We start from the raw sequence: 22345 nt of genomic DNA, 5'->3' as shown, positions 1-22345 counted from the left end.
TCACTCAAAATTTCAATTAAAATTTTCATAAATCCAAATTACCTAAATTTTCCATTAAAATCGAAATTTTAATCCATATAGGCTCCATTCTTATTCGATAATAATCAGAGGTACAGTTGCATATAGCACAATCATAAGATTCTTATGGTAAAAACAAGTCATACCACAGCAAGCGCTAGTACGAACGTTGGACGCAGCCAACTAGGATATACAGTATATACTTGTGTGATAAAAAATAATTAAAAATAATTCAAAAAAAAAAAAAAAAGGATATTTGCTATCACAAGTTCTCAACATGGCAATGGGTTGCTAATGTGAGAAATAGTTTGAGCACGGGATGATTATTACTGCAAACTGCATCATCATGAGTTAATTAGTAAGATGGGTGATCTTGGCGGAGCCAAAACCATTGAAGTGGCTGCTACACGCCGACGTATAAACACCCATGTTGCGAAACACCAGCAAATTATTCACCTCCAGTTCTGGTAACTGGTCACCCTCCAACACCTTGTCAGCCGAATCACACGTCGGACCAAACACAGTCGAACTGTAAATGCGAGCACCGCCAGTGGCTTTGCCACAGACCATCAAGACTGGATTCTTCTCGATGCCATCACTGTAATTGGACATGCATTTCAGAGCAATGCAGGATTCAAGTAGGGTTTTAGGGTCCGCACACATCATGGACCCAAAAAACCCTTCGTTGATCCAGTATTGTCTGACCTCTGTAAGCAAATTTGATGAACCCGACATTGTATAGAACCTATGTATATATTCATATATGATTTAGTTTTGAATTCAAATGTCAAGTATAAGTTAAGGACTTAAGAAAATCATTTTGGTCCAACTTATCACATCTGCTTGAATTTGAAATTCGTAAATACAGTTATGAGTTTATCCGGTTTTTGAAAAAGCAGTTAGGAAGAATTGTCAATTTCTTGATGGAATAAATTGACAATACAATGCTTTATATATCAGATATTTTGGTCCCTTCTGATGCACGATTCATTCTCATCAATTAGGCCCATCACTAAGAGAATCCTAAAGGTGAAATCAGAAGTAGACTAAGACGAAAAACTCAACTTTGTCAAGTAAGTCTGTTCTTTCTGTTTTTCAGTAATTATGCATTCTGCAGATACAGGATTGATATAGCGACTTCAATCCCAAGCCTAAATGCAGAATCTAATGATGCACGGTGATTTCATTTATATTGCTTTACATGTTATACAGTTTATACAATATGCATACATAGGATATACATGATGTTTCAATCCTAAATGCTAATTACGATCACTGTTGCACTCTTACATATATTTACATAGAAATCATTGTTTACTTGTGTTCATACTAAATAGATTAGAGTAAGTTCTAACAATTGGTATTAGAGCGATCTATACTTAGATGAATACATGTTATTGATGTTCAACAATTTTCTTTTGAAACGAATTCTGGGAATTTTTGTTCATATAATCCGCATGCAGTTATATACATATATATTGCATATCTGATGCATTTATCCACACATTCACGCTCTCACCTTTGCAAATCCTATTTGCTCTAGATTGATGTCAATGAGCAGAACAATGTTTTGACTGCTCTGCACAAGAATCAGACAACAACATAAACAACTCATATAGAAATAGAGCCTTTAGGCATATTGGGTGTTATTGCTGTGCTTATTCTGTATCCTCATCACAACCAGTCACTTAGAAATACTTATCAGTGTGCTATGTGAAGACAAGTAATGGGGAATATTACTTATAACTAGCCACATCAGATGATTATTATATGTATCCAATCACTATAGTGATTGATTTAGAAGAAGAGAATAATCATATTTCAGTTATAGAAGCAATGCAGTCTATGAATAATGAAAAATGCATAAATTTAAGTGCTGCAACTTGAAGTTTTCGTGGAAGATGATCACTAAGTTTGGTTCTCTGAAAAACAAGTTGGATATATGAGTGTATATCTCAAGACCAGTGGGAAAAACTTCATTTTTCTGATCTTGAATGTTGATGATATGTTGCTTTCTAGCAGCAACATTTGATTGTTGAAGGAAACAATAGGAGAGTTAACAATCTCTAAGGCAGATGAGTTTCATGAAGACTAGTGCCCCAAGAATGCACTTCTAAAGAAAAGCATGGTAAATATAACTTATACAAGGTCAGTTGGATGTTTATCATTCTTGCTTATCATTGTATAGAGTCGTTTTCATTATTTTAGACTAAATTGGTAAGTAAAGTTCATCTACATTTATGGAATTTCACCTTATTATCTTTCTGCATACTCAAGTTGTACAAATTCAGCAAGCTATCAATGAACAGCAAACCTTGCGGATTGACAATATTAAGTAGTGTGAAATATATGGTTGCCAATTCTATGTTATTAGAAATTTTGGTAGGATAACTATGCTTATATTATGAACGATTGTTATGGATTATGGATTAGGCATATGTTATGTTACTGTATTTTGAGGTAATTCATGTGATTATGTATGCTGCATTGTGATCTTGGAATGCTGATGCTTTTCTAATTCATCATGACATTCTTTGATTCCTTGTAGTTGACCATAATTGACAGAATTTTGAAACAGATTGTTTGATGTGAGTTGAATTCAAAGTGCGCACACTTCAGTATCTAAATCATATATACTTTAGTTTCAAAACAATGTCAAGTTCAGTGAGAGATTGTAAGCAAATTTGATGAACCCGACATTGTATAGAACCTAAGTATATATTCATATATGATTTAGTTTTGAATTCAAATGTCAAGTATAAGTTAAGGACTTAAGAAAATCATTTTGGTCCAACTTATCATATCTGTTAGAATTTGAAATTCGTAAATACAGTTATGAGTTTATCTGGTTTTTGAAAAAGCAGTTAGGAAGAATTGTCAGTTTCTTGATGGAAGAAATTGACAATACAATGCTTTATATATCAGATATTTTGGTCCCTTTTGATGCACGATTTATTCTCATCAATTAGTTCCATCACTAAGAGAATCCCAAAGGTGAAATCAGAAGTAGACTAAGACGGAAAACTCAACTGTGTTAAGTAAGTCTGTTATGTCTGTTTTTCAGTATTTATGCATTCTGCAGATACAGGATTGACATAACGATTTCAATCCCAAGCCTAAATACAGAATCTGATGATGCACGGTTGTTTGAACCAATATTTGGCAAGGCTCACGTGGCAAATAGGTGGGCCCGACCCACAAGGTGGAATGAGTGACCGTGGCTCATTAGCCGCGGCACATTAAAGATTTACAAAGTTAATTCTCAAATTTATGGTAGAAGATAACGTGTTCAGAGAACCGTTATTGAGATCAAATGACTCACAAGGCTTAATTAATGACCGCGGACCCACAAGGAGTAATGAATTAGCCGCGGCACATTAAAGAGGGCTAATTAGCCATGGCACATTAACGAGCATAATTGTCATGAGAAACGTTACCAAAGCTTGGTTTAATTAACTTGATAAGCATTAAGGGGTTTTACTGCAAATCATCAGTTACAAGGCCTGATTGATTGCTCATGAAATAATCAATCATTGATAACGTCAAAACTATCACAAACATGAATACTGTTCTATTTGTAATCAATGCGGTCTTAGCTGTAAAGACTGGGATTGCTTCTTTTCCTTCATTCATTAGTTTAGCTTCATTATAAAAAGGACCATAGGATTCATTGTTAGGGGTCCTCGACCAAACGCTCTACGCGATTACTCAAATTTTATCTCAATACATTTCAACATTTCACCAACACTTATCAATCTTTACGTGTTTATCTTATCGCTTTCTTTACCGGTATTTATCTTTCCTGCATTTTATTTATCTTTCCTGATTGATTGTTCATGAAAGAATCAATCATTGATAACGTCAAAAATATCACAAACATGAATACTGTTCTATTTGTAATCAATGCGGTCTTAGATGTAAAGACTGGGATTGCTTCTTTTCCTTCATTCATTAGTTTAGCTTCACTATAAAAGGGACCATAGGATTCATTGTTATGGGTCCTCGACCAAACGCTCTACGCGATTACTCAAATTTTATCTCAATACATTTCAACATTTCACCACCACTTATCAATCTTTACGTGTTTATCTTATCACTTTCTTTACCGGTATTTATCTTTCCTGCATTTTACATTGTTGTTCTTTACATTCATGCAATTTATCTTTTCGTTGTTTACTTTGTCTGCACTTTATTTCCCGTGGTTTACACTCTTGTTCTTTCTCTTCCTGCATTTTATTTGTTGCACTTTTACATTCACCAAACCGCAGGAAAGATAAATACTGGTAAAGGAAGCGATAAGATAAACACGTAATGATTGATAAGTGTTGGTGAAATGTTGAAATGTATTGAGATAAAATTTGAGTAATCGCATAGAGCGTTTGGTCGAGGACCCGTAACAATGAATCCTATGGTCTTTTTTATAGTGAAGCTAAACTATTGAATGAAGGAAAAGAAGCAATCCCAGTCTTTACAGCTAAGACTGCATTGATTGCAAATAGAACAGTATTCATGTTTGTGATATTTTTGACGTTATCAATGATTGATTCTTTCATGAGCAATCAATCAGGCCTTGTAACTGATGATTGACAGTAAAACCCCTTAATGCTTATCAAGTTAATTAAACCAAGCTTTGGTAACGTTTCTCATGACAATTATGCTCTTCAATGTGCCACGGCTAATTAGCCGCGGTCATTCATTACGCCTTGTGAGTCATTTGATCTCAGTAACGGTTCTCCGAACACGTTATCTTCTACCATATATTTGAGAATTAACTTTGTAAATCTTTAATGTGCCGCGGCTAATTAGCCACGGTCATTCATTCAGCCTTGTGGGTCGGGCCCACCTATTTGCCACGTGAGCCTTGCCAAATATTGGTTCAAACAGAGCCCCTCTAGTCCTTTGAGCTTCGGCATAGATGCCGAGTGGTTAAGGGACTAAAAGATTATTTCTAGAAAATTCTCTTGGCAAGGCACACGCTCTATTATAAGCGTTGCTGACATTCATCATGCCGCAGCTATTCAACCATTCAACTACGGTCCTAAGCCAAATTTCTTACGGGCCCTACCCACATGTGTGCAATGTAGGCATTGCCAAGTTTAGGTTCAAACATTGCCAAGTCCCTTGAACTTCGGCATAGAGGCCGTATGGTTAAGGGACTAAAAGACTATTTCCAAAAAACTCACTTGGCAAGGAACACGCTATAACCGTTGCTGACATTCATCATGCCGCGGTCACTCACTGTGGTTCTTCGTTATGCCGCGGCTATTCAACCGTTCAACCGTGGTTCTATGCCAAATTCGTTATGGCTATACCCACCTGTCTTCCATGTAGGGCTTGCCAAATTTGGATTCAAACAGAGCTCGCCCCTGTCCCTTGAGCTTCGGCATAGATGCCGAGTGGTGAAGGGACTAAAGAATAATATTATAGGCTTAATTGGCAAGGTACACTCTATACGCTTCTTGCCTAATGTTCCTGACATCTCTTAATATTTGGCATGTTTCTAAGCTCATTACTCGATGGCAATTTAACCATGGTTCAATTCAAACACGGTCTTTGTTATGTCGTGGCCATACATCTGTTGTTACTCGCTAGCCGTGGTCATTCGCTTGCTACGGCCATTGAATTGCGGCCCTTCGCCAGTCCTAGCCGTTCAACCGCAGCCTTCTCCAGCCGCGGCTCTTCACTAGCTGCGGTCATTCAACTGTTCAACCCCAATCCTTTGTTTTGCCACGGCCATTCATCTACTTTTATTTGCCAGCCACAGCCATTTAATCGCGGCCCTTCGCTAAACACGACCGTTCAACTGCTGTCCTTTGCTATGCGGCTCGTCATTGAGTTTGTGATATATATGTAGCCCTCCCCTAATTCCTTGAGCCTCGGCTAAAGCCGAGTGGTGAAAGAACTGATAAACAAAGTCGACCTCATTGTCGAATGACATCCAAATATTTTCCAGTCGTAATCATATAAATATTTCAGCCTTACAGTTTCATGCCTATCAAGTAATTAAACGGCTCTCAGAAACACAAATTTTTACTTATTTTATTTTATTTTTTGCAAAAACTAAATAAAGAAAATAAAATGTAAAAATCTTGTGTACCGTTATGGAGGTGGCCAACAATGTTTCACCCCAAGTTTTGAACATTTTGTATTCTCGGCATGGATTTTGAATTTTCCAAGGCCGATCTTTATTGACCAAAGGGAATGATTGCGATTTGTTTTCTTTTCGACTTTCATGTGAGCCGAAATTATATGCTCTTCAAATGTAATCGGTTCCACTTTATCTGACCATGGCTTCTCCAAGTCAGCTTTATTTTCAATAGGGAAATTTTTAAGAACAGTACCTGAACTTAAGGCCACTCCGAATTAAGGTGCCCAACTTTTATATAACCCAACATAAGTACATGGGCTTTGAAACCCGACCCACTTTCCGTACATGCCATTATCTCCTCCGTTACGGAGGGTGCCAGCTGTCTATTGAATTGCCCTTGTAAATATGACACGTGGCACCCTCCGTAACGGAGGAGATAATGGCATGTACGGAAAGTGGGTCGGGTTTCAAAGCCCATGTACTTATGTTGGGTTATATAAAAGTTGGGCACCTTAATTCAGAGTGGCCTTAAGTTCATGTACTGTTCTTAAAAATTTCTCTTTCCAATAATCATGTCAACATGCATGACATCTTGAATTAGATGATCATCACCATTGACCACATTATGCTCAGTGAGCTGACATTCCTTTGCTACAAGATTAAGATCTTCATCAAGCCGCGGATTGTTGAGGTTGGCTTTCTTTTCGAGAATCATATCCATATGAATAGTCTCGTTAATTGTACACTCAACCATGTGATGGTCATTCTCCTTGACATTTTGCAAATTTTGACCTACCATGTTTGCCTCCATTTTTTAGGGAAGAACAATAGGTGGCTGAGTTTCCATATGATCATCAATAAATACTTATTTTTAGAGGTCATGGTCCCGGTTACGGTGGCTTGCCTCCTTTAGTTTTTTTTGATGTCTCAGCATCTTCATCTTATTCAGGTGTGACTTCATCTCTTCTCTGAAAATAGAAAATTGTGTGGCTATTTCTGCCACCCCTTTTTGAATGATCCTGTTCGCATTTATGGCTTTTTCAAAAGAGTTTACATCACCTGCCCAAGAGCTAACATTTCCTTCGACCATTTGATTGTGACCACCTTGTTGATCGTACAGGGGCTGCAGCGTGGCTAGTGGAGTCTCCCGTACAAGCTGGCAACTCAAGCCATCAAAATGGTTGTAGGGCCCTATTTGGTTGTAGTCGTCTTCGTTGTTATGATTATAATTTGAATCATAACTATTGCATGGTGCATTAACTATTTGCCCACAAATATCATACGGCTCGTTGGCCTGCCCATAACCATGTTGGCTACCATAGCCATTTCGGTGATCAAAGCCATATTGAGGTAGTATTGTGGGATTTTGTTGATCCCAAAATGCATGGCAGTTTAAATTAACAAAACTTTGGTATGCATCGTAGCTATATCTGCCATCAAAATCATACAATTGATTTTGGCCATATTGGCCACTGTAATCATTTCTTGAAAGACAGCCAGGTAATTTCGGCTCATGATAACTCATTAGTGAAAATACATAATATGTAATGTCTCACTAAATGGTCTAACATTCACCAAACCAAGTGTGATCCCACCTGGCGTGCCAAAAGATGTTCGCTCAAAAATCGTCTCGACCGCGTTTCACTGGGCCGAGGGCTTCTTTAGCTTACACATGTCCTTTTGGAGCTGTGACGTGTGCGCGGGCGTACCAACTCGCGGCCGGTAGGCGAAGCGAGGTTTTGTTATAGATTGTAGATCTTGCGCCGATCTGACTTCTGATAAGTTGGTTGTGGGCCGAGGAAGGATCTATCTTGGCCGCGGGGTTCTCTCTGTCTTGAATGTAAGGACTTTAGCATGGGTCGGCCTTACCTAGCCGCAGTCTTTGTGCTATGTAACTCGGTGATTGAGGTGAAAGTGAAGTGATGATGATTATTTTTTTGTGATTTTGTATAAAGTAAATGACGTAAAGTAAACAACAGAAAATAAATAGCATAAACAAAAGTGCAGGAAGAGAAAGAACAAGAGTGTAAACCGCGGGAAATAAAGTGCAGACAAAGTAAACAACGAAAAGATAAATTGCATGAATGTAAAGAACAACAATGTAAAATGCAGGAAAGATAAATACCGGTAAAGAAAGCGATAAGATAAACACGTAAAGATTAATAAGTGTTGGTGAAATGTTGAAATGTATTGAGATAAAATTTGAGTAATTGCGTAGAGCGTTTGGTCGAGGACCCCTAACAATGAATCCTATGGTCCTTTTTATAGTGAAGCTAAACTACTGAAGGAAGGAAAAAAAGCAATCCCAGTCTTTATAGCTAAGACCGCATTGATTACAAATAGAACAGTATTCATGTTTGTGATATTTTTGACGTTATCAATGATTGATTCTTTCATGAGCAATCAATCAGGCCTTGTAACTGATGATTGGCAGTAAAACCCCTTAATGCTTATCAAGTTAATTAAATCAAGCTTTGGTAACGTTTCTCATGACAATTATGCTCTTTAATGCGCCACGGCTAATTAGCCCTCTTTAATGTGCCGCGGTCATTCATTACGCCTTGTGGGTCCGCGGTCATCCTTGTGAGTCATTTGATCTCAGTAACGGTTCTCCGAACATGTTAGCTTCTACCATAAATTGAGAATTAACTTTGTAAATCTTTAATAATTAGCCGCGGTCATTCATTGCGCCTTGTGGGTCAGGCCCACCTATTTCCCACGTGAGCCTTGCCAAATATTACTGCAATTTTGACGAATTCAAAGTCCCAATTGAAGAAATGGCAAAGCAATCTCAGTTGATGCTCCAATCGATTGAGTCGTCGACAAGCCTCAGTTTCCCGCAGGATTTGGATTTGGAGGATGCCTACGATTGGCTGGTTAATGTCAACGACGAGGTCTTGGAGAGGGTGGACAAGTTTAAGAGGATCAGCAGCAGTAAGGAGAAGGAAGACGAGAGTTCCAGTTAGTGTGTGGAAAGAAGAAGAAAGGGGATCAGAGTAATCTGAGCTTGTCCAAGGACAACAAGACTAGCATTGATTAGGTCTTTGGAGGCTGAGGGATTGGCGGAGGTGGTGGCGGTAGCGGCGGCGTTAGGGCTCGAGGCTCTCAACAAGAAGGCAGATCAGGTGAGGTTCGATTAGAGTCCGGATGTGTCGATTTCGTCTATCGGGGCTTTGAACCGATTGTTATTGAATTAGGGTTTGATTGATTGTGTGTGGGTGTTGCCAAATGTGGCCAATAATAGAGCCTGCAGATATTGAAGGTCTGTGGATTGGAACCGGAGGAGGAGGAAAGAGCCGGAAGAAGAAGAGAAAAAAAAAAAAAAAAAGAGAGAGAGAGAGAAAGATAATTTTTTTTTTAAGTAATTGAGGCCTTGAGGGTATAATAGACTTTTTAAGGGGGAAATGACCGCCACGTCAGCAAGATAACGGAGTCTTTGACGGATGCTTGACGGCAGGGACTAATTGGGAGGAAATTGGAAGTTCAGGGATTTTTTAGGTGAAACTCGAAGGTCATGGACTGAAACAATAAAACCCTATAAGTATAGGGAGTAAGCAGTATTTAATCCTTTTATTTATAAGTTAACCCAAGAGACAAGATAAGGATGATTTTTGGAGCCCGTGACTCTAGTTGTTATGTTTTTCCAGGGACAAATTATACATACATCTAAAGCCCGTGGCTGTAGGGGTGTAAATGAGCCGAGTCGGAGCAAATACCAAGGCGATCATGTTCGGCTAATTTGCTTTTTATCTAGCTCGAGCTGGACTAAAGCCTAAATTTTTTTTTTCCATGCTCAAGCTCGGCTTGGCTCCGCTTGAATGTTTTTCTTAAGCCCGAGCTGGGCTCGGCTCGACTCGATTCATTGGACGAGCTCGAGCTTGAATAGGCTCGACTTGGCTCATTTAACTTTAAATTTAAAAAATATAAAAGAAAGAAAGGAAATTTAAAATAATAATCTAAATTTAATTTGTTGCACAAGTATTGTTCTTTATTGTAATATATTTTACTTAATTTCTCATATTCTCTTTCAATTGAAAAAGAAGATAATAAAACGAGTTAAAGACTTGAGATTAGAAAAATTATATTTTTATCTATACTATAAATTTTCATGAGTCAAGCTTTAACAAACGAGCCAAGATTTAACAAGCTCGAGCTGCTCATGAGCTAGACGAGTCGAATATATCTTTGTTCAAGCTTGGCTCGTTTTTTTTGTCGAGCTTAATGTGGAGCTCAACCTCAGCACATTTATCTTACGAACACGAGCTGAATGAGCTAAAATCGAGTCTAATACGAGTCGAACACGAGCTGTATCGAGCCTATTTACAGCCACGTGCCGTTCCTCGGCACTGTTCATTCAACTGTTCATTTAATAGTAAAGGGTTTAGTTGATTAACCGTGCCTCCTTTAAAAACAACCAAAAGAATGTGTTAGAGTAAAATGGTTCTGAGTTCTGTATATTTGGTTGTTTTGTTCAGAATTGTTGTTGGTGTTTGTTTTTTCTTTATTTGTCTTTAGCTATTGAAAATTTGAATTGTTGTTCTTTGTGTAGTTGGAGCTCAAAAGTTGCATATATTCAAGAAGTCGTGAAGACCAGGTTTTGTAAACTCCTAGAGACATATGTATGGGAGTTTAGGGATTGTGTTCCAAGGTTGGTATTCTGAAGGGAAAATTGTTTCAGGGCTTTGGTCTATAAATGGAAGTTTAAAGTTCAATACTTAATGTATGTATATATTAATTGACATATCTAAGTTTCTATATGTTCTCTGTCAAAAAAGAAGTTCAAATATATTTTCTGAAAGCAAACTAGGTATTGCTTAATTTATTTTTTTCTGGTATCGTTGGTAGATCTGGAATTTTTCTTCGAAATTAGTGTGGAAAAGCACTAACCTGAAGATTATAGTCTCTGTAATTTGTTTACTTGACTCTTGGGGCAGCTGCTACAATATTTCTATTCATTTACTTCAGCATTCCCTGTTCCCTGCAATACTTGATATTGTGATAGAATGCTTCGATAGAATGTTATGGTAAATTGCAGTAATGTAAACTCAAAACAATTTTAGAGAGATGAAATTTTGTCTTTTATATTATCACTATGATTAAGAATCAAGTCCTTTTCATTCATGTGTTATTATAATAAATTATTAGCAACAACAAATCCTGCAGCAAAGCGCGGATACCATTGCTAGTTGTATATTCTATGAGATTTTCTAGCTTCTTTTGTATATTGGATTTTGCTAATATACTAGCTATTATGACTAATCCAAATTAAGTAGTATAATACGTAGTAAGTTAAAATGTACAAAAGAAGTATTTAATTCAAGATTGCCTCATTTTATGCTCTGATTGATCATACGTGCTTTGTTTTGTTTGAGCAATGTTCCTTGGCCAAAGAAAAACAAAGGGAGGGTGGAAGTGGGCCGAAGATAGCCTAGGCACAATTCTCATCGGCATCTTGATGCAGCCAATGAGCTTATTATCCTAGGTTGGAGAAAATTAATAGGATTCCCTTTTATTTGTTTCTCCGAGACATGGAGCCGTAAAAAAGCTCGGGGCTGCAGTTACTGATGATCCATGGCATATATTACACATGCACCAGATGGATGAGCCAGGCACACCAAGATCAAACAGATGTATATTGGCATTCCTCGCCTGTTGGATTTGCCAGTACGATCTGAGAACAGTGCTGGTTGATCGAGTTGGCACCATTTTATTACTGACATGCATCCATCTACATTTCATGGACTGTTGGAGTGTTAGCACTATATATTAGCTAGCTTCAGACTTACATATCTCTCATTCATACAATCTGAATTATGATCGAGAGCTTCTGAAGTCGATTAACTGATCTCAGCCACATATACTCGTGGCAGAAAACAGGAACCTTCAATCAATTAAGTTCAAGAAAAAGAACAATAGCAATAGATATAACAACTACTACTAGCTACAACAAAAACAACAGATATAAAATATAAAGCAAGCCAGCTGGTCCATAGGTCACTATTAAACTTAATTAGCAATTGCTAGACCATAACTAGCGTCCGCAAATTTGCCTCAGGATTTCATAGGAACATCTACAGAAATACTTTCCAATTCAGCTTTGGTTTTGGTAGAAGGAGATGAAGTTGATGGTGTAAGGTCAATAGAAGTGGCGCCCAAGGAATCAGCATAAGCAAGGTGCCCGCTACCCTTGATCTTTTCCCCAACATTAGGGGAAGCAGATCTAAAAAGCTCGTCAATCCTCTTTTTATTTAGAAGAACACTCACAACGTCAGACATTGAAGGCCTCACGCTAGGGGCTATACTGGTGCACTTCACTGCTAATTGCAGTATGGTCAGGGCTTGTTGTGTATCACAATTTTCCAAATTTTTATCAATCATGTCCTTGAGATTTCCTTGTTCATGTTTTTCATTAGCCTGCACATATATGCATGAAATAATATACATAATCAGCTATTGAGCCATCTAGAAAAGTAATAATCATCTTGTCAAGCACAGATCTGCCATTTGTTTTCTGACACTAAAATTTATTCTTGATCATAAGAGATGTGGATTGTATAAAGTTTGAGGACACATGAAACCAAAAAAGCATGACACTGTCAAGTTTTTCTTACCGTGTCCACAAGAACCTCAGTTCCATTGTGTGATTTGATCACATTTTTTTTCCAAGAAACAATTTCAAGTAGGATCACCCCAAAGCTGTAAACATCAGCTTTAATCGTCAAATTTCCTTGAAAATATTCGGGTGCCATATATCCTCTACAGCAACAATACATAATATCTGTTAGCATAATCTATGTGAGGCTGCTCACATATAATCTTTTTGCAAAAAACACTGTTGATATCTCTTTTCTGCAGGCCAGGGTGTACTTACTGTGAAACTTCTCTTTTGATGACCTTAAATTGATTCTCATCAACATAAAGATGTGCCAATCCAAAATCTGATATCTTTGGCTCAAGATCTCCATCAAGAAGAATATTAACAGCTTTAATATTCATATGAGCAATATTTAGTTTACGATGATTGTGTAGATACTCCAAACCCCTTGCTATTCCCAAGCAAATCTTGAATCTAGTATCCCAAGTAAATTTCAATGATCTGGTATTTGAGTCGACTGCAATCACACGCAAATTCATCAGATTAATGTTGTATTCTTTCTTATGGTTTAGAATGCATCACATGCATCAAGTAAGATAAATCGCCATCTAGCTGTTAAAAGAACATATTAGTAACCATGAAAATTTAACAAGATTTTTGCAATCTATGTGGTAGCATGACACAGAAATTAAAAATTCAGTTTGGCACTTGTACAGCAAAGGCTTTAGTTGACTTCTTTTGGGAGTCCAAATTTGACTTATGTATTTAGAATAGAAGAAAGAGAGCCATTATCAAATGATAAGGTTTACGCCATAGTATAAATAGTAAGATAATTATAACTACTGTAAGCTAGAACAAGAAGTAAATACATTACCAGTCAAGGCATCTTCCAGGGATCTGTTTTCCATGTATTCATAAACAAGAAGTTGGAGGTCTTTCTCAATATGATAATCGAACAATTTAATGAGATTTTCATGCTTCAATTCATATAACCATTTGATTTCCTTTTTCAATTTTTGGATATTTTCTTTAAAATGAGAGGAAAGTCTCTTCACAGCTACAGTAGTTTTAATCTGTCCTTGTAGTTGTGCCTGCATCAACACAATACACTAATGTTCATAACTGAAGAAATAAAATAGACAGAAAAACTCAAACTTCAACCGAAGATCTATAACATAAAAAGATTTAAAAGTTTTACCTTATAAACTTTCCCAAGACTGCCACTACCAATTATACTTTTGTCGCTAAATTTTCCGGTAGCATCTATTAATTCTTTGAGGGTGACATGTTTGTCTTGAGTCCCTTCCTCTTTTTTTTCTTCACCTACTTTTATTTCTGTTTGAACCAAACGTCAAGGAGATATGATAATCAGAAAACTTTAAAAGGATAGATGTATTCTCCCGGTCCTATATACTAAAGCTGGTTATTTGGTATGCAGTATATTAAATGTAGCTTAGATATAGACTCACTGGGTGAGTTTCTGCTTCTCAACCAGCCCATCCAGACAAAAGGCAATAAAAGCAGCACAAGAATAATGGTTGAACCTATCCCAATCAGTGCATTATGTAAGGGACGTAGTTTCTCATTGTGAACTTTGAATTCTGAAACCGATGGATGAGAGTAAGTGACAGAAATAAAATGTTTCATCACATAGCAGTTAATATATCGTGGATGAACTTAAAGCAAAAAAAAAAATTAATAATAATAATAAATAAAATAAAATAAAATAAAATAAATAACGTGAAGAAAAATCTTATTACCAGGAGTCACGGAAATAGCTGATATTAGAGGTCCATTAAAAGCAGGTCCATACCCACTAGACCCCTTGCCATCCCAGTACATGTGGATCGTCAATAGAGTCTTATTTTTATCTACCACAGCTGTAAAATTTCTGGTAATTGGTTTATCTGGACCTCTTGCCTGCTCTCTAATGTCGAAATCATGTAGCACCTTAAACTTGTCATCCTGCAATGGGAATTAATTTAATTCCTTATTTACAAAATGTCGCCACAGGTAAATTATAATGAAGGTGATGAGAAAAGAATAATAAAATTGTTACCTGAATATAAATATCGAATGCACGCTTCCTCAAACTGGTATAGTCTGTATCTTCGGTGTATAAAATTTCAGCAAACTTGAGCATCACATTATATTTGCCTTCACGTAGACAGAAAGCATAGTACTTGAGAGATACAGGGGAAAGACGAGCTCTATCATACAAAGGTGCCTCGGCAACAGAAACTCCACATGTCATGTTCTTGGTGTAATCACTAGAATTGGCATTTCCTTCCAAAAAATTTCCAGAAGAGCTATAAGCCCAGTTTTTATTTGGACTTGTGAAGAAGGGTGCTGTGGCGTTATCTTGCTCATAAGTAACTCCATTAACAGTTGTTTCTCCACCACCACAGTTAATAAACAAAGAATGGTCTGCAGGAAACATCATTGTGAGCCATCAAGGGTAAATGTCCTGCTCCGGACTCACAAAATGAAGATTCGTTTGTAAGCGTAAGCTAGCATTCACTCCAAAAGTAGATGAGCATAGATCAGATAAACCAAGTAAGCCATGAGCATGAAAGCAAGGACACGGAGGGCTTCCTGGAAAGCTGCCTTTGAAAAACATTAATCTAGAAAACTTAGCTTGGTTCATATCGATCATTCTTAGTTATCATACCAAATTTTACTGACGAACTTTTCTTTTAGGTTTTAATGAAAAAGGAAAAAACTCTTAACACTAGCTAGATCGATTGTGAGCACTTCTGTTTTTCTTTAAGGTCTTTTTTCTTTTCAATTTGTTTTAATGACGAAACTGTATGAATAGACGAAAGAAACTTGATACTGTCCGGCCTCTATCAAGTTCCATATGTGCACATGCATATTTATTTGAACTAAAGTTTCCAAAGGTCTAGCAAGTACTAATTTGGAAGAACATAGCTGAGATTCATCTCTACAGTGATGCAGAACGGATGTCAGCCCAATTCGAAGAGCAGTTGGATCGTGCAAAAAGGAGGAAAATGAAAAGTGACTTTCGTGTAGCTCGGTGTCCAATTGGGAGGTGCCTTACCTTTCCGGAAAGGGAATCGCGCCAGAAATAAGACTCATCGCTTTGCCATGAGCTGTGGTCTTTTTCGGGCTTTCAGGGTTGTTTAGGGCCTCAAAACTGAGTTTTTCTATTTTTTTCGAGTTTTGGTTTTCCTAGTTATTTTTGGATTGTTTTCGTTTTTACCCATGGGCTTTAGGGTTCAATGTTAGTCGCCCTAGGGTTTTATTTCTCTTATTTAAGCAGCCTCAAGCGGCTGCAGAACCTATCTTTTAACTTTTATCAATCAAATAGAGAATTTTCTCTTTATCTCTGGTGGACTCCAGAAAGTTTTGTTTAGGTTTATTGCTGGTAAACCTAGGTTACTATTCCGACTGCGTCATACAGTAGACAAGTCTAATTTCTGAAAAGATCAAATATAATAAAATGGCTAATGGCTCATATAACATAGTGTTGGGTAAGTTCTTTTTGATCTCTTGAGATTTCATTATTATTCTGTGTATTTGCATCGGTAAATATACTTTTTTCTTTTTTTCTTTTTTTGTGATGAGTCTATACTGTTCATTTATGAGAATGACTCAAGTAACTTTGCTCATTCCAAAGATGACAGTCAGTTCCATAATTCAAATAAAGTAGGTAGAATGGCAATTCTGAAGAATAAACTTACATTTTTTTTCCTTTCCCGGACAATATGTATTCATCATTTCTAATGGATCCCTCCTGAGAGTAATTACAAGTATATTAGAAATAGATCGGAGCCTTTTTTTTTTTTTTTGGCCAAATTGAACAGACCAAAGAATACATACATTTCTGGTTCAGTGGCTGAGGAGTTGCGGCAACAAGCGAACAAGTTCCTGAAAATAAGGTTAAACTCTCCTTAAAAACATTTCATGTACAAACAAAAGCACAAATAAAAAAATTAACTAAAAGGGATAAAATAGTTGCCAATGCTCACAGATCTGGGTTTGTTGGTACTCCAGAGTCCAATGCTGACAAATCATTGAATGATAGATCTCTAAAAGAGTAAAAATATAAGCACATAAAAATTTTAGAGAGATATATAAAATGCAACTATATTAAGCTTAAGATGCAAACAATCATGAAAAGTAGATCATGCGAGCATGCTATTATTTCAGAGGTTAGAATATGAAAGCATACATCCTAGTTTGGACTTCCCCAAGGATCCAAGCAGGTATCATCCCACTAAGCATATTTGTGGAAAAAGACCTGAACAACATATTGACCGTAGATGAATATGTAATAACAAGTCAGGCTTGCAACTAAATTCATGGTATCTAAAATGGTATTCACTTACATGTAAACAAGTAAATCTGATTTCCTATACTCTGGGAGTCCACCAGTTAAGCTGTTGAAACTCAAATCTCTGCAATACAAAAAAATGGAGCGTCATCAAGGTTTAGATATCTGATCAGCAACGGTCTGATACATAAGTTTCATATCGTAAGATTGAATATACTGTTAGGCTAAACAATCATAAGCAAGCAGGATAGTAAACATACAAGACATTACTTAAAAGTTAAAGCACTTAAACTGCCTGCATAACTGAGATTGAATATACTTTTAAGCTAAAATGACAGACAATCACAAGTAAGCAGGATAGTAAACATACAAGACATTAATTACTTAAAATTTAAAACACTTAAACTGCCTGCATAACTGTAGATATTACCTTGCGGCAACTAATAGTTTACCAAGTTTCTGAATATTCATATATGTCATATGCATTCTGAGAACTCAGGGAGTATCAATCCTAACAACTGTATTCTATACCTTTAACTATATTTTGCCCCGTCTCAATGTATGTGTATTATGTCCCCAAAAATATTAAATGGCTGGGGTCATGTCATAATTACTGAGCTCCTTTGCCACTAATTTCTGTTACATGGTTGATGTTTTTAGAAATCACTACTGAAGTATAATGTGGAAATTAGCTCTATGTAGCAATTACAGCCAAAGATATACATATTTGTGTTTGCTGTTCTAGATGGTAGTGTAACATATTGCTACAGTCGGAGCTAATAGAATCTGCCATTGCCATTTTAAGGCAGTTTAGAAGGTGCTTTGAGGTGATAGAAGACACTGGTGGTGGTTCAAGCTAAATGATCTAATGTTCTTTCAATGGAATAGATCTGCTGTGCTTAGTATCGATCCTCAACAGGACAACTCAAAGAAAGGATGGGAAAAGAAGGGGGGGGGGGGGGGGGGGGGGGGAGGGGAGGGAGGGGAAACAGGTGAAGTAAAGTGAAGTTACAAGTGCTTTAGAGATGTCATTTGATCACCAATGTATTTGGGGATTGAACCAATGATTGAGCAGTTCCTCAGTACCCTGCAGAAACCATATGAAGAGTTCAGAAAATGTAAGGGTAGACTATAGGTACACTATTGTTTAAGACTTTGAAGAGGCTGGAAATTTAATGTTTCTAAGTTTAAATGCATACAGAAAACCACTCACAGATAAACATAGTTGGTATTCGTAATGTTTGATGGTAGCTCGAAAGTAGCATCTTCCAGGTCACTTACCATCCTGCAGAGAAACCATTACCTTAAGAATCAAATACAAGAACTTAGCACTATGCAGAAGCAAATAATATGTCTACATTGTTAAGTGAAAAATATTCAGATAAACATAAATCAAGTGAAGAGAGGGATGATGATCTTGGGACTTGAGACTGCACTTACAGATATTCAAGGTTTGGCAAATTGAATACTTCTTCAGTCAAATTTCCTTTAAAATTGTTTCCCATGAGTGACCTGTGAAAAATGATCGATAAGAGACTAAATGGCTGTATGATTCATACATTTGACAATTGTTGATAACTTGTTGAGAATATATACATCCCACATGGGAAAAATGGGACATTGCCTGTGGGTTTATAAGGATTTGGGCCACTCCATCCATTGCCAATTGGTTTTGGATGTGAACCCAGATTACTTTATCATAACTCAATGCAAGAAAGGACATAAACTCGAAGCATCATATAAGTTGACTACATAAGTAACTTACAGAGCTTGGATATTAGTCCAGTTCTTTATGATGTCAACAGGTAATGGACCAGAGATATCATTCCCGGATATATAACTACATTGAGGAAACAGACTCTTGATTACTCGTAAGTCGTAAGAAATCTCAATCAGTTTACATGTCGAAATTGAAGAGACTTGGAGCATCATAATAAACTTGAAATAGGAAACGCCTACAAACGTGTTAGCCTTGTAAGGTTCCCATAAGTGTCCGGAAATTTATCACTCAAGGAATTGGCTATGGCCCAGCTGCAACAACAAAGACAATCCCATATTTTCACTTTCAATTTCTATTGTTCCAGCTGATGAACATTTCGCACAAGAAGCTGTTTATGAGGGAAAGAAGGGGGAAATAAAAACTTACAAGCCGTTGAGGAAACTCAAATTTCCAAGTGTTTTGGGAAGCGGACCAGTGAGCTGGTTCTCAGAAATATCCCTTCAAAAAAATGATAAAGACTTGTGAGGACGATTGTCCAAAGACTATTATGTGTGCATAATATAGTATATAATTTAAGGTGGTCTCAGCAGAGTGAGCAGTGAGCAGAGAACGAACAACATATTAAGCTTGACGAGATTTCCCAATTCATCAGGAATTGAGCCCGATAACCTATTAAACTGGAGATACCTGCAAATTAATCCCAGACAAATTAGGAGATAGCAGTAATTCAAAGAAAAGACATGATCGAGGTCATGTGCTCACAGTTGCCGGAGATTTTCCAGTGAACCCAAGGTTCGTGGTATAGAGCCTTGCAGCAAGTTGTACTGTAGATATCTATGGGGGGAGAGATGATTCAAATGTTAATGTACATCATCACACGGTTCACACCAAGTAAAGTTGCAGTACTTGAGAGACTTACAGATACTTAAGGTTCTGCAATCCTCCCAAGTCTGGTATTGAGCCAGTCAGTTGATTACTTGATAGATCCCTAAACAGGCCAAAAACCCATGATCTTCTACCTTAATCGACCAAAAATAAATTTTTCCAATTTTTTAAAGCCCAGAAGAGTATATTATTGACCCACAATAAATAAATAGTAACATCTTGGCCAGCACAGCTGGTGTCAAACTCTTTTTTTTTTTTTTGAGTTGTGAACAAAAAATAAAGGTGAGAGATTCTAGTCATTCTACATGGACCAAAAATAAAATTTTCCATTTTTTAAAGCTAAAGCCCAGAAGATTTTTTTTTTTGAGTTGTGGACAAAAAATAAAGGTAAGAGATTCTAGTCATTCTACATGGACCAAAAATATTTTTTTTCCATTTTTAAAGCTAAAGCCCAGAAGAGTATAATAAATAAATAGTAACATCTTGGCCAGCATGGCTGGTGTCAAACTTTTCTTTTTAGTTGTGGACAAAAAAAAAGGTGAGATTCTACATGGAAATTCTACTACTTTTTTTTTTTTGGGACAAAGTGAAATGCTACTTGTATTAGTTTTTTTTTTTTATCAAATACACAACTCATATATAATAATTAATCTATTGTGAGTTTAACTCACGACATTCCACTTATAAAAGGTAGATTTATGTCACTAGACCAAATGATATTTGACACTTATACTAGCCTTTTAATTAACTGTGATGTAGTGATTTATTTTCTCTGGATTGAAGTTGTGATTAATCATAATGGGATGAATGACAAAAAGAAGAAAAAATTTGATTATTTAATATATAACTATATAAGATATTTAAGTTATCCACTATCTATGTACGAAGTCATGGGTTCGAGTCACCATGGGAGCAGGAGTGAAACCCTTTGATCCTCTTTTTAAAAAGAAGAAAAAAAATATATAAGATATTTAAGACAAACACTCACAAGGTTTCGAGATTATTCAAGTTCCCCAATGCAGCTGGTATGGAGTCATAAAGTTTATTGCCGGATAGGACGCTGTTGAGATGTCAAAGCACAAATCAAGATCAAATGTATATAAGATACGTATTGGGATATATATATATATATATATATATATATATATATTCTTTTAGTGAGGAAATTTATTTTTGGCTATATTAAGGGATCTTTTGTGAGATTAACTATTTAATCACATATCGGCATCTCAATCGTTCAATTTTTAAATCTCTACAAGTAGATAACTTATGTAAATTTTCAGCTAAATTGATATCGGGATCCCCTTTTGATAACCATTTAGTACATTCACTAGAAGGATCCTAAAAAGACCCTACAAAGACCCTACAAGAATTTCTTAGTGAAAACCCCTCTTTATATATCATCAAAGCTATGAATATTTACAAGGAATCCAATTAATATTGTTGGAGAGATAGAGAGATTACAGGGACTCCAGGTACCGAAGATCAGCCACTTCATCTGGTATAACTCCAGTTAAACCTAAGTTGTTTATGGAGCTGCATTCCACCACTTCAATAATGTCAAAAATAAAGATAAAAATGTGTGGAGTTGCTACCAACACCTCGATTATGTCAAACTATGTACACGTACATATTCTTCATTTTCTTACACTCGTACTGAAAGAAAATGAGCGTGCGTAGATTGACATCATAAAAGTATTGATGACAATTCCTAGTAGTTCAAACATTATTGGAGTCTACATACGTGTGTACGTACATGCTTATGATATGACAAACCCTGTTGTTGTCGTAGGTACAATTACAACGGAAGGAATAACCGTAAGTGAAGACACGACCCTGGCAATATGTATTATATATAAATGTCGCTGCCTTCAATCCCAACTTGTCTCTCACGGTTCTGAGAGCTTGCACTGACAAGCATATATGTATTTTCAGTAAGCAATTAGCTCGTTCTCGTATAAAACTTGTAGAAGAGTAAAAATCAACTAGTAACTATTATACTAATAATATCATCCAGAATTCAGAACATAATAATATTAGATAGTCCTATATAAACACGCTGTCTACCTACCTTCATCATCTGGGAGTTCTGGTGCAGGCGGTGGAGGCGGTGGAGCCTGGGATTTGAGTTCCAAAACCTGCCAAAGTAGCAAGTTTAGGTATAAAACAAGCCTCGCAAGCACTACTCTATGGGAAGGCTTGCTCATTTTTCCTTTGCTAGCTGATGGGTCTAGTCAGAGTGATGCAAAATTATTTGCTCGATCCGCGTTCTGTTCTTCTGCCGCCCGCTACTTCATATAAGACGTCCTTGTACACCCTCTAGAATATTGTGGTCCTTGTCCCACAAGAAAATTACCACGATGACCTTATAGAAATATATCCTTGAGCTCCCCCTAGATATAACAAAATTTGAGTAATTTGAAATGCGAGAACATACCATTATTTCAGGGGAAAAAAATGCAAACAGTACCTGACTTTTGACCCATTAGTAACTTTAGTACCTGACAAAAAAAATATATCACTTTGGTACCTGAAGTTCGAAACCCGACCCAACTTTAGTACCTAAAACACTGTTGGCCGTTACGGCGTTAATCACCTGACATAACTTGAAGGACATATAAGTAATTTCAACTCTAATGTTATTTATTTATTTATTTATATTTTAATTTTTTTTTTTTTAATTCCACGCACTCTCTTCTTCTTCCTCTCTCTACTAATTTCTACACTCTCTCTCTCTTCTTC

General features: G+C 36.7%; 2 protein-coding genes across 5 annotated transcripts; both read right to left on the bottom strand.

Annotated features, from left to right (window-relative positions):
• Positions 1–369: 369 nt before the first annotated feature.
• Positions 370–753, bottom strand: LOC112194458 (ornithine decarboxylase-like). Its single transcript, XM_024334695.1, has one exon. The coding sequence runs from the start codon at positions 751–753 to the stop codon at positions 370–372; it is 384 nt and encodes a 127-aa protein (XP_024190463.1).
• Positions 754–11939: 11186 nt separating this feature from the next.
• Positions 11940–21891, bottom strand: LOC112195207 (probable LRR receptor-like serine/threonine-protein kinase At1g53430). 4 transcript variants are annotated; one of them, XM_024335575.2, is made up of 26 exons: positions 21675–21891; positions 21360–21513; positions 21068–21139; positions 20592–20663; positions 19638–19706; positions 19481–19552; positions 19334–19405; positions 19145–19216; positions 18958–19029; positions 18764–18838; positions 18439–18510; positions 18212–18283; positions 18011–18085; positions 17054–17122; positions 16897–16965; positions 16694–16753; positions 16545–16592; positions 16406–16458; positions 14761–15128; positions 14462–14666; positions 14171–14302; positions 13900–14036; positions 13576–13792; positions 12978–13218; positions 12718–12862; positions 11940–12520 (listed from the first exon to the last, which is right to left on the bottom strand). In XM_024335575.2, the coding sequence occupies exons 1-26, from the start codon at positions 21808–21810 to the stop codon at positions 12158–12160; spliced, it is 3192 nt and encodes a 1063-aa protein (XP_024191343.1). In that variant the 5' UTR covers positions 21811–21891; the 3' UTR covers positions 11940–12157. The 4 variants fall into 4 exon arrangements, with proteins under 4 accessions (XP_024191343.1, XP_024191345.1, XP_024191344.1 ...); XM_024335577.2 differs by lacking the exon at positions 16897–16965; XM_024335576.2 differs by lacking the exon at positions 19638–19706.
• Between the last annotated feature and the right edge of the window lie 454 nt (positions 21892–22345).

The sequence above is a fragment of the Rosa chinensis genome, chromosome 3 (genome assembly GCF_002994745.2).
Source record: "Rosa chinensis cultivar Old Blush chromosome 3, RchiOBHm-V2, whole genome shotgun sequence".
Lineage (NCBI taxonomy): Eukaryota > Viridiplantae > Streptophyta > Magnoliopsida > Rosales > Rosaceae > Rosa > Rosa chinensis.
The sequence above is the reverse complement of the archived record's forward strand: the minus strand, read 5'-3'. Positions and strand labels throughout refer to the sequence as shown.